Raw genomic sequence first — 12641 nt, 5'->3', positions numbered from 1 at the left:
CCTTCACACCTACCGTATCGCAGTAGAAAATCCGCAGCGGATTTGACAGTGCGTATTTAATGCTGTGTTCATTCATTTAGTTACTGCGATACGGTTGGTGTGAAGGCACCCTTAATGTGTAATCCCTGTAAGGGTTTTTATTTAAGGGTATATTCACACGGGCGGGCGGAGAATCTCGCTGCGAGCCCCGCAGGTCCTGTCAGTTCCCATAAACTACATACTTGCTGCGGTCTAAACGACCGCAGCGAGTATGTAATTATACCGCGCTTAACCCCTTCTACTCCCGCCGGCTCCCCCGCTGTAAGCAGCATACATTACCTGTCCTTGCTGCACGGGTCCGGCGTCCTGCTCTCCCGCCCGGCCAATCAGTGGCTGCGGCTGGGCAACACACTAATTGGCCGGACGGGAGAGCAGGACGCCGGACCCGTGCAGCAAGGACAGGTAATGTATGCTGCTTACAGCGGGGGAGCCGGCGGGAGTAGAAGGGGTTAAGCGCGGTATAATTACATACTCGCTGCGGTCGTTTAGACCGCAGCAAGTATGTAGTTTATGGGAACTGACAGGACCTGCGGGGCTCGCAGCGAGAATCTCGCTGCGAGCCCGCCCGTGTGAATATACCCTTAGAATTGCTTTTATGTTCTAGACTTTTGAAAAGATTCTGTGATGGTACTATACTATAAGGCTATGTTCACACTACTTAAGAGACCGGCCGCTCCGTGACCCAGCCGAGTCACAGAACGGCCTGTCTCTGAAAAGATCATCCTGGCCGGCACTTCTGATGGGCGTGCATCGGTACACGCCTGCATCAGAACTCCCCACAGCACACTATGGAGCATACGGCCGGAGCCGCTCGCTCCACAGTGTGCAATGACAGTTTTCTGCAGCCACTATTCACTAAATAGCGGCCGCAGAAAACTCACATGTCAGTTTTCTACGGCGCAGTGAGAGATCCCGGCCGGAGCGTATACTATATGTATACGCTCCGGACGGGATTCCATAGATCATAAGGTAACGTATCTTTTCGTGTGGCAACAACGGCCATACTTTTACGAAAAGATACGTTGTGTGAACATAGCCTAATGCTGTATGTATGTAGTCAGAGGTATGTATGAGTCGTATTATCACTTCATTATGAATGGACTTTCATTAAAGGGACTTTGTCACCTCTAAAATACCCACTAAACCTATAGGGGTTCTTCAGAGCAAATGTTTTTCTTTCAAATCAACTGGTTTCAGAAAGTTATATAGATTTGTAATTTACTTATATTTAAAATCTCATATCTTTCAGTACTTATCAGCTGCGGTATGTCCTGCAAGAAATGTTTTCTTTCCAGTCTGACACAGTGCTCTCTGCTGCCACCTCTGTCCCAGACAGGAACTGTCCAGAGCAGTAGCAAATCCTCCATAGAAAACTTTTCCCGCTCTGAAAGTTCCTCTCTGACATGTCAGCAGAGAGCACTGTGTCAGACTGTAAAGAAAACAATATTTACTTCAGGACCTACAGCAGCTGATAAGTACTGGAAGACTTAGTATTTTTAAATTACAAATCTGGATAATTTTCTGAAACCAGTTGATTTAAAAGAAAACGATTTTCGCTTTTTAACGTATTAACTTAACGATTTTTAACTTATCATTAGATTATACATCAGTAGAGTATACAATGCCACAAATTAAGGAGTCTAAGTAGTCCTCTCCATTCTATTCTTGAGCTAAATAGTCCTTTCTATGCATCAGAAAGTTTGTAGGCTTACAGAGGTAAAATACAAAGAGAAGAAAGCTACAAATGACAGATTTGAAATCAGCATCCTTTATCCTACTTACAGATGACTTTAGTTTAGGGTTTTGAGGCGGCTGAGTTGAAGGTGACAGAGTCCCTTTAAGGCTGTCATAATACTGTAGAAAAAAACCCCTCATCCTTATACTCAATTACTTACAATAGTTTTGATTCCAAGAAATGTTTCCTTGTAGATAAATGATCCGTTACAAATCATTTGTTAAGTACACGATGTGTAATATATTTAGACAATATTGGTTTATTTGCAACATTTGTTTAATCAAAATCAATATTACTCGAGCAAATTAACTGTGATATTCTGCTAGGCTGAACAAAGTTGTAGACTCTGATTTATTGAGAAGGATGATAGTATTTTTAGAATTGCCAGATGAAAAGAGCGCATAGATTTTTTTCATGTGCCCTTTAAAAAGTAAAAAGGGTTTTGTGTAGATCACTTTGGTAAGAAATAAAAATAGTGTATTAAGACATTTATTTATTAAAAATAATTAGAACTGCCATGATCTTGCCCTTCTGTTTCATAGAAGGCATCTTTTCTTTTGAAGTTAAAAATCCACTGGACCTGAAGATTTTAGCATCAACTGAAGTGTATGGTGGCCTTCCGACTCTCCACCTACCAGGAGTGGATTAAATGTACCCTGGGCTATCCACCGCCCTGCAACCACCCCACTCCCCCCAGGACTCAGACTCACTGGACCCTAAAGTAACTAGCTCATTTATGTCAGTGTACGTGCGCTGCCTCACTAAAAATATAGTATATGGCCCCTTCTGTGCATCCCACATATAGTGAATAGCCCCCTCTGCTGCTTCCTCCTATAGTAACTGTCCCCCCTGTGCTCCTGCCTACTATAGTAGATGGCCCACTGTGCTGCTGCTCAATATAGTAGATGCTACCCTGTGTAGTCCTTCTAGAGTAGCTGGCCCTCTGTGCTGCCCCTTATATTAAATTACCTTCTGTGCAGTTGCCCCTTAGATGCCCCCCTGTGCTGCTGCCAGCCCTATTGTACATGATCCCTGTGCTGTTTCCCCTATAGTAGATAACCCACTGTGCTGCTGCCACATATAAGTAGATGCCCCCTGTGTTTATTCCCCTATAGTAGATGCCTCTTTGTGTTTATTTCCCCCTATAGTAGATGGCCCCCTGTGTTAAGTCCCTCTATAGTAGATGGTCCCCTGTGTTTTTCTCCCTATAGTAGATGGCCCCCTTTGTTTATTTCCCCTTTAGTAGATGACCCCCTGTGTTTATTCCCCCTATAGTAAATGACCCCCTGTGTTTAGTCCATCTTTAGTATATGGCCCCCTGTTTTTGGTCCCCCTATAGTTGATGGCCCCTATAGTAAATTGCCCCCCTGTATTTATTCCCCCTATAGTAGATGGCCCCCTGTGTTTATTCCCCCTATAGTAGATGGCCCCCTGTGTTTATTCCCCCTATAGTAGATGGCCCCCTGTGTTTAGTCCATATATAGTAGATGGCCCCTATAGTAGATGCCCCCTGTGTTCCCCCTTTAGTAGATGGCACTGTGTGTTTAGCCCCCCTATAATAGATGGCCCCCAGTGTTTAGTCCCCCTATAATAGATGGCCCCCTGTGTTTAGTCCCCCTATAGTAGATGGCTCCCAAGATGATTAGATAAATCCAAAATAATTTTAAAAAAATCACCTCCTACTCGCTCCCCTGTTGCTGCTCCTCTCCCAGCAGGTGCTCTTCTCTTCTGTATTTTAGCACAGGCAGTGTGTGTTACAGGTGCTACCTCTGCCAGAGGTCCCAGGCACCTGTCAGCAGTCAGCACTGTGTGTAGATTTTAACAGCGCCCATGAGTGATGCGCTGCACTGCAGTGCCACTTGAGTGTAGTATAACAATGTAAGCGGTTTGGGCAGCAATGCCCCCCCCCCCTCCCAGGAGCCAGACTGCCGCCCAAACCCCTCACATTATAATCTGCCCCCGACTCCAAGAGCATTTAGAATATGTGCATTGCTGACTCCCTGATTTTCATTTCTGCTAAATTACAGTTCATCTAACTCTTAACCTTAAATGATTTTAGGATAGCATTGGATCAATACACCATAAAAGTGACAAAACATTTGAACAACATAACTTCTATATTTCTATGAATTTCCTTTGGCATAAAATAAAGAAACCATGTTCTGGGGAGTGGGGCCTTGAGAGCAGCCGCACAAGTATAGCCAGGTGAGAATATGCTGCGGTAAGATAATTGTTTTGGTTATATTGCCTGTCTACTCTCCAAACTCCACAGAAAGAAACATTCCTGTATCTAGGAAAGCTAAAGCTACATTTACATCTGAAAAACAGATGTATATAGCTGGATGCTGACACCTATCTTGCCTTACCCATTCAAGGTCCTTTAAGTTTAATAGACCAAAAAAGTCTACAAGTGGTTGTTTTTTGCAGGACTCCAAGGCACAGACAGCTGCACTTTTGAGTGCCAGTTTGTGTTCGGGAAAGGTACACACATAGTCACTAGCAGACTATTGAATTTAATGGACCTACTATAGGTATGTCACAGGATCATTCTACCACATATACCCTGAACATAGCCTGTGTTCACATCTGAAAAGTAGCCTTTCCTCCAACCCATCATCACAACATAAATAGCATTACTGGATCTCCCCGAGGGTCGACTCGTTGCATTGTTCAAGAAATACCTGACTAACATAAATAAATATAGTAGGAAACTCTTTGAGCGGAGAGGCGCAGAGAGTGGAGCAGATAGTCCAAGTTCGCACTCGGGGGTTCTGCACGGAATTTCGGCGTGTGAACAGGCCCGAAGTTTATCAGTATATGGGGGGGGGACTCTTAGGGGGACATCTATCAAAAGTACGGCAAGGGCATATGCCAGTAGGAAGGCACAGATTCACCCCTTATCCCTGACGCACGCCTTACGCATGCCTCTCTCGCCTGATGGGCAGGCGGGGGTCTCGGTAGGGGGGGGGGTGTCAAGGTTGGGAGAAGGTGTGGTCTTACTTATCATGATTTATCAGGGGAAGGTTGGGGGGCAAGCTGGGGGGGGGCATGTAGCGGAATTTTGGCCAGAAAAGCACAGTAATTTCTACATATACTGCGCCCCCTGCTGGATCCTGCAGGTATAAACTGAGGAGTCATGACATCATGTGTTTTTTTTTTGGTTTGTTTTTTTTCCAGAGAAATTGAAGCCTGTGTGATCTAGTAAATTGAGGGACGTAGCACTATATGTGCATTTCCCATAATTAGTGTATATTAGGAATTTGTCTAATTTTGCTTATGAAATAACATATTGAAAAATTTGTTTTTGCCCGGAGTTGTCCTTTAATAAATTTAGCTGAAGTGACTGCTACAGCATTATTTCATGTAAATGACATATTGAATGAACAAGTGCGTGGATTTTGCTAAATAGCATTGCTTTTTTCTCATATAATTTAAAATATATGGGCCATAAGGTATAGGAGGCAGCAGAGAATGAAGCAAACACAGCACGCCTCTGCTGCATAGACTTGTAATTCCAAAGTACCAAGTAATTAAGCAGTTTGCTTACAATAACACCAGCAACCCACCAACAGTGACGGCATGGAAAGCTTGATGCACAGAACATTGAGTACATGGTTAGAGTGTGTCTGATCTGGGAAGCTTTAATACAGATGCATTTGTGCTACTTAGAAAGCCATTCATATTGGTGATCTCTTATACTTGCTCATTCAGACTGGAGCTGTACCACTATATGTATTGCTTCCTGTAGACATAACTGTTGTCATTTACACAATGGCCCACATTTTTCAATATTTTTGTGCCTTTTTTACAATTTTTTTTTTCCAAAATCGCGACTAGACATATTTAGTAACCATACGCATAATATGAGTAGCTTACTGCTTGATAAGGATAAGAGATGAACAAAACAGATGGAAATTTGATTCACAAGGTTTGTGAATTTTGGGTCTGATTCGCTAATATTCCCAAATCGCATGGAAACAAATCTTATTAAAACAGCCAAACTATAGTAGCTACAATAATGGGGCTATTACAGAGCAATGTTTTTGCTGTTTTTGTCACAGTGTAAAAAAATGGAAAATGTCAAATTTTAAAAAATTTCAATCAGCCAGTCAGTCATTCAGTTTTCTCTCTGGACAGCAGTGGACTTTGGTGGATCAGCAGCATAAAATATATAAACTTTCCATTTCTTAACTGAACAAAATAATAAAACGTATTATTAACCACACTATAAGGGTAAAACCGGTCCATCCCTACACTCATTCTTCTGTGCAAAAAAGGGGTCCGTGGAGTCTTAGAACACGGGAATAGGCAGATATCCCTCCAAGGAAGAAAAACCTGTTGCCATGTGGTTCTTCCCAGTGGGGAGATCACCAAACCACCCTGATACATAGCCCTTTAAGTCCCACTCGGTTTTGAGTATTGAAACATCATTAGGGAAATACCAGGGTGGCCTCTTTTACGTCAAAGTTCAACTCTGTTGCGAGTATTGCGACATGACAAGGGTTTACCAAAGCCAGGCTTCCATCCACAGGCACCTGGCTATTCCCGTGTTTTGAGACTCATAACTGAGGCTCCACCGACCCCTTTTTTTTTTTGCATATTTAAATTTATAGGGAGTAATGTATCAATGGAGTCTTTTGAGTGAGTACTTCATTGGATTTTTTTCACTGATCTCCCTAAGCTCAGTGATTGTTGTGTTTTGTTGGTGTACTTTTCATTGCCCCGTTAGCCAGACTCCTGCTTCACACTGACGAGGGCAAATACCCCGAAAAAGCTGTCTGTGGGTGGATGCCTGGCTTTGGTATTTCCTTTGCCATGTCTCCATACTCGCTACAGAGTTAGACCAAGGGGCCAACCTGGTATTTCCCTATTTATGTCCCAATACTCACAACCGAGTAAGACTTAAGGGGCTATGTATCAGGGTGGTTTGGTGATCTCCCCACTGGGAGGCACCCCTTGGCAACAGGTTTTAATTCCCTGGAGGGATATCTGGCTGTTCCTTTGTTTTGAGACTTGCAGGTTTCACTGACCCCTTTTTTGCATATTTAAATTTATATGGGGTAATGAATCAATGGAGACTCTTGAGTGAGTACTTCATTGGATTTTTTTTCACTAACCTCCCTGAGCTCAGTGATTACTGTGTTTTGTTGGTACACTCATTCCTCCCCACTAACAACCTAAACAACCTATATCTACAATATATCCACCCAAAACTTTAACTACTACTAACCACAACATATTGAACTACTTACAACACACTACTATAAGCTTTTTGCTCTGCAGTCTCTCCTTTTCCAGTTAGTGGAGTCAAAGCCATTTAGGGACCTGATGGCTTGTGCACAACCAAGATGGAGAGTGCCAAGTCACAATTGTGCTTGGAGGAGATTGGACGACAGCAAGGGATTATGGAAAATCCCTTGCTCCCTCCAAGTGACAGTACAGTAAGATCGCGGCCACCATGTTTAGTGAATTTTGGTGCAAATCAATTATCTCTTCACTCATCTCTAATCAGGATTTACATATATTTTTTATATGATTTTCTTAAAATCCTGCAGTTGCAATTTGAAATATTGAAACCATCGCAAATATTTTAAAGGGGTACTCCAGCCAAAAGAAAAAAAAAACAACATTTCTTTTAAATCAACTACCCAATAAATTGAAGAGATTTTAATTTATTTCTATGAAGAAAATCTCAAGTCTTTCAGTACATATCAGCTGCTGCATGTCCTGCAGGAAGTGGTGTATTCTTTCCAGTCTGGTGAGCAGGAGAGGTTTTCTTTGGGAATTTGTTACTTCTCTGGACAGTTCCTGTTATGGACAGAGGTGGCAACAGAAATCATTGTTTCAGACTGGAAAGAATACACCACTTCCTGCAGGACATGCAGCAGCTGATACGTACTGAAAGGCTGGAGATTTTTTTACTAGAAGTAAATTACAAATCTTTGGCGCTTTCTGACACCAGTTGATTTGAATGAAAAAAAAAATCATTAATTATAGTTTTTGCAAAGAACAAGATTCTCTTTTGGATGACATCTTTATGAGTTGAGTGATACAGAAAATAAACACAGAAAATGCATGAGGTGGTTTTTGTGTGTAATAGTATACTTTGTTATAATGCCATGTTATAAATATTCAACTTCTGTATAATATTGTTGTTTTTACAGCTTTCTGACAGCTTTTATTAGCCTCAAGGGGCCTCAACAGAAGAGACCGAGATCACATGACCTCTGTCTCAGAAGGGAGGGGGAGAAGTGGAGACAGAGTAGAGCAGGCAGTGAGGATTTTCAGCAGCTTCAGGATGTGCTGCAGACAAACGACCCAGTTCATGTAGAAACCTATTACACACAAGCTTAGATTATGGGCAGGGATGTATGTTGTGACAACCAATGTCACTAAATTAACATAGCCCATACTGAGCCCTTTTTATGGGTTTCTCAGTGACTTAGAGCTCAATGATATCTTCAGTTCTTAAACCAGTTATGCTGTTCCTGAGGTATGGGCCAAAAGCTTGATATGCATATTAGGCTGCTCGGTGCACTGCTTTCTATGCCCACCAATGACGCTGGATAATACTGGCTGGAAGTGATGCCACAGCTTAGTCACCATGAATAACGCTGCATCATCTGCGGCAGGAATGGCCGTGCACTGGGAGCGCTATCAGTGCACCAGGCTAGCTAATTTGCATGTACAATTGTTCGTCCATATCTTGGGAACAATGCAACCGATTTGAAAACGAAGGACATCTTGAGCTACGCCAATCTGCCCATACCAAGAGGTTTGTATGGGCTATCCCAATGTTAGGTTCTCTTTAACTTTGGCTAAAATGATACTCCTCCTGATAAACGATGGCCAATATCTGTAGGTTTGCGACATTGTACAGTACCAGACATAAATATCCTTTTTTTTTTTTTTTTTTTTTTTTTTTATATCCTTAACAGAGATGATGATGCGATGAAGAAATCCCCATCAGACAGCAATGATGACAAATCCAATGGTATGGGACTGAAGAGCGTTAGTCGGATTGGAAGCAGCAGCAATCCATTCCTGGACATCCCCCACGATCCTAATGCTGCAGTTTACAAGGCTGGCTTCCTTGCACGCAAAATCCATGCAGACATGGATGGCAAAAAAAGTAAGAAATGTAATGATGGTTATAATTGTGTGCCCTGACCCTGCTCCGCTGTGACCTTGGAAAATACATATTTGCATTCATAATCAGGTCGAACTGGCAAATTACATTGCAAAAAGCTGACTTTATAATGGGAAATGTTATTTGCTGGTATGGTGAATGGATGCAGTTAGGGAGAGCTTCATCACTGCACTGGTTTTATGCTTTCGCCTAGTGCCATTACGCAGTAAAATACAGACATCATAACCGCAGTAATATAAAAATTCTATTTGCTGCAAAACGTAGGTAAAGAGATGTAAGTGACACATATTATGCTAATGCCGGCAATAGATGACTTTTCCAGTAAGCTCTGAAGCTTTGAGGACGTGATTACTGAGAACACTATGCAGATGAGCTGAACGATGGGGCTTCTTATATAAATGACCTTTAAATTGTCCAGATGTGTGAACAGAACCAGTTATATAAGGAATAGCTTCAGAGAATAATCCTTCTATGCTGAATGTGCATTGGCAGACATGTTACTAGGAAAAAGTTATGATCACATTGTTTTTAGCTAGGTACTATATATTTATTAGTCTCTGTATGGATCATATCTTCCCTATAAAGGGTTTATTTCATCTAGAGAACCCAATTTGATTTACCTTTGTAGTCTATAAGGACATTATAGTGGGGAGCCTCTTACCTGGGGCTCTGCTCTGTGAGCCTAGGGAACAGCTGCTAAATAGTATTGTGAATGAATGGCATATAATAATACAGCAGCCATTGAAGGGGAAATAGACAACTGCACACAGCTTCTATGACAATGACAGCTGTTGGCCGAGGGTTAGAGAGAACCCAATGCAATCAGTTGGCACTGGTGATGGCTTATGTGAATTTCTAGTATTTTATACACTTAGCAGTTAGATTATTATGCCTACGTAAAGGGGTATTCCGTTAAGGTTAAATATTTGTAGAATCATCCCCCCTCCTGAAGATTAACAATTTGTTCCATTCTTGTTATGGTCTTTTTGGCCTCTTTCCCCTAGTCCTGTACTGCTGAAGACACAAAAATTTGCTTGTGAGCTGTTCACTTCCCCTCCTCCCCCTCCCTTCTGAGACAGCTCATGTAAACAGCATTCCTGGCTGCCTGTCTCTGCACTCTGTAATGTCAGGAGGGTTAATCACAGTGAGGTCACCAGTAACTTGACCTTAGATTAAAGGACAACAAAAGAAATCACAAACATATTTTTCATACTTACCATCTTCCTGAGTCTGATACTGTTTGACTTTCACGCTTTTCACAGGTCCCTGGAGCTCAAATTGGCTTCCTCATTTTTTCTTTACTTCTCCACCTTCATTTGCTTACCCTCCTACACTAAACAGGCCCCCTATTTCTTTCCAATCACACCCCAAAACAAACACACGGGTTATCAACTTTCACATTGTAATGTAAGTACTATAAAGTAAAACCTGCGGGGTTACCGTCGCTGATTAGGTCAGACTGCAGGCCTGGGGAAGATAGGAGGGTGAGAGATAAGAGGGCAGTCCGCCTAGTTACTCATATGCTGGGAGACAGGCAGCAGTCACGGAGGAAAGAACAGCAAATGACTCATTCACTGACTGCCTATACTCAGCTCTGGGAGAGGGGAGGAGGAGGAGGGGGCCCTGGGTAACTGCTTATCTGCAAGGTGGAAAGAGAAGGAGATAACATGATTCCTTCACTGACTAACTCCGCTCCTTATTCGTTCTTGTACTGTATTGTACAGGGTTTTCTTTTGCTTTAAAACTGCTAAATGGCTTACAGCTTGCTCCACCAGTCGGAGCTGAGCAAGCTGAGTCATCTGATGTAGGAGGCTGGCCTAACGGGACTTAGACCAGCCTCCATCTTGATTACGACATTAAAACAAGATGGCCGACAGTAATTCGGTAAGTATCCGTTTACTACACTTTCTGGGGGAAGGGGGTTTAGGGGAAAAAATATAGGGAAGAGGGGCAGATAGGGGCAAAGTTGTCCTTTAACCCTCCCAGCATCAGAGTGCGGAGACAGCCAGCTTGAGACACTGTTTACATGAGCCATCTCGCAATTGAGTGCAGAGGAGGGGATTCAGAGCGGAGACAGAGAGAACAGCTCACACACAGTTTTCTGTGTCTTCAGCAAAAAGCAGTAGGCTCAGAACTGGGGGAAGGATACTGAAAAGATAATTAAAAGGATGAAACCAATTGTTAGTCTCCAGAAGGAGGGATGATTCAACCTGTATTTTACCTTTACTCCTTTAATACCCTGTATTGTACTAGTGTTTATGCAGTGCTAGTTTTATCAGTTGTATGAGATTGCAGAGTTTGCGCTTTGAAACTTTGCTTCCTCTAGTGCATCAAGTACTCCAGAGCAATTTTTTGGAGGGTTGACATTCATATTATTCACCCACAACTATGCAGTGAAGCAAGAACAAGCCAAAAAGCTTTTCTTCAATGTACCACAAATGAAAAAGCTATTTCCAACCGACAGCTCTACAAAATTAAATTAACCGTGGGCGCTTACTTGTATTCATGGATGAATTCATCAAGATTATAATCAGTGACTGATTCCTAAGTCTATGCATTACAATGATCTCCGGCCTTGTGACGACAATGTGGCTAGTGCACACATCTAAACTCTGCATATCATTTCATCTTTGTCATTAGCCCTCTGTTTTCCTCCTCATTGTATTAAGCATTGTTCACATTTAGTTTTTATACGCGCTAAACATATGTCAAAAGAGTGTCTTTTTTAGCAGCTGCTAAACCTTTGTAGAATTCTATTCTGTTCAAGGGGTTTTCTGTGCAAAATATATTGATGACTGATCAATATCAGAACAGTGGAGTGCCAACACCTTGCACCCCATTGATCAGTTGCTTGCCAGAGCTGTATACAGTACATGTACAAAGAGAAGGACCAGAAGCAGACGGCCCCATACATTCTGTAGTGTCCATGTTGGGTTGCAGCTCAACTCCCATTGTTTGAGGTTATCATCATCGTCCAGGTCCCAGAGGTGCCTCCTCCAGCGGCTTCCTACAGCTTTGATATGACAGACTGCATTTATAGGATATCGTATGCCTTATTGTAAGTTATAGGAATTTAAGCAGTCACCATGATTTTATATCAAAGCACATAACAGCTGCCTTTGGGCATGTATACAGGCCACAGAGGATACATTTATAGTACAGGGTGCATTATTTAAGATAAAATACACCTCAGCTGCTGCAGAACCTCTTTTTGGAAAAAAAAAATAGGGGACCTCTTATCCACCATTTATTGGTTGATTAAATACCTTGTGTTCTTGTGCAGCAATGTGTAATACACCCTGCAGCTGCTGCTCTTTTTAGAAAGAAAGCACTATACTGTGTGTCATGTAATGTAATTGCTGTTTGTCAGGGAGTGGAGTGAAATCCAAAGAATACTTGGTCACTACTAGCTATGAGGGACTGGCCAAACTGGTCCAGTTAGGCAAAGTTCTCCGAACTCTCGCCATTTGACTCCTGGTGGCTAGAGAGGTTGGATGCCACCTAGGGAGTCCTGGAAAACATAGATACAGCCATAGGCTGTTCTTCTATACTGTGAATTTTAACTATGACATTTACATAATTCTTATTGCCATGTATCATAGGTAAATATTTGTTGAAGCTGCCAACCATGTATGTGTGTTCTGGCCTTGTTCACCCTCAATATTACATGTCTGTGGAAAATAAAGATCGGGAACTTAGATTTTGATAATTTTGTTG

At 42.2% G+C, this 12641-nt stretch overlaps 1 protein-coding gene across 6 annotated transcripts in view; it reads left to right on the top strand.

The window, feature by feature from the left end:
- PSD3 (pleckstrin and Sec7 domain containing 3) overlaps nt 1-12641 on the top strand; it is a 286235-nt gene that overhangs the window by 211211 nt on the left and 62383 nt on the right. For all 6 annotated transcript variants that reach the window (XM_069978141.1, XM_069978144.1, XM_069978142.1 and 3 more), the window contains one exon: nt 8713-8906. In XM_069978141.1, the coding sequence (XP_069834242.1) occupies nt 8713-8906 (194 nt within the window). The remainder of the gene's footprint in view (nt 1-8712; nt 8907-12641) is intronic.

This window comes from Dendropsophus ebraccatus, chromosome 7, assembly GCF_027789765.1.
Source record: "Dendropsophus ebraccatus isolate aDenEbr1 chromosome 7, aDenEbr1.pat, whole genome shotgun sequence".
Classification (NCBI taxonomy): domain Eukaryota; kingdom Metazoa; phylum Chordata; class Amphibia; order Anura; family Hylidae; genus Dendropsophus; species Dendropsophus ebraccatus.
Note: the sequence above shows the minus strand (reverse complement) of the source record. Positions and strands in the feature narration are given on the sequence as shown.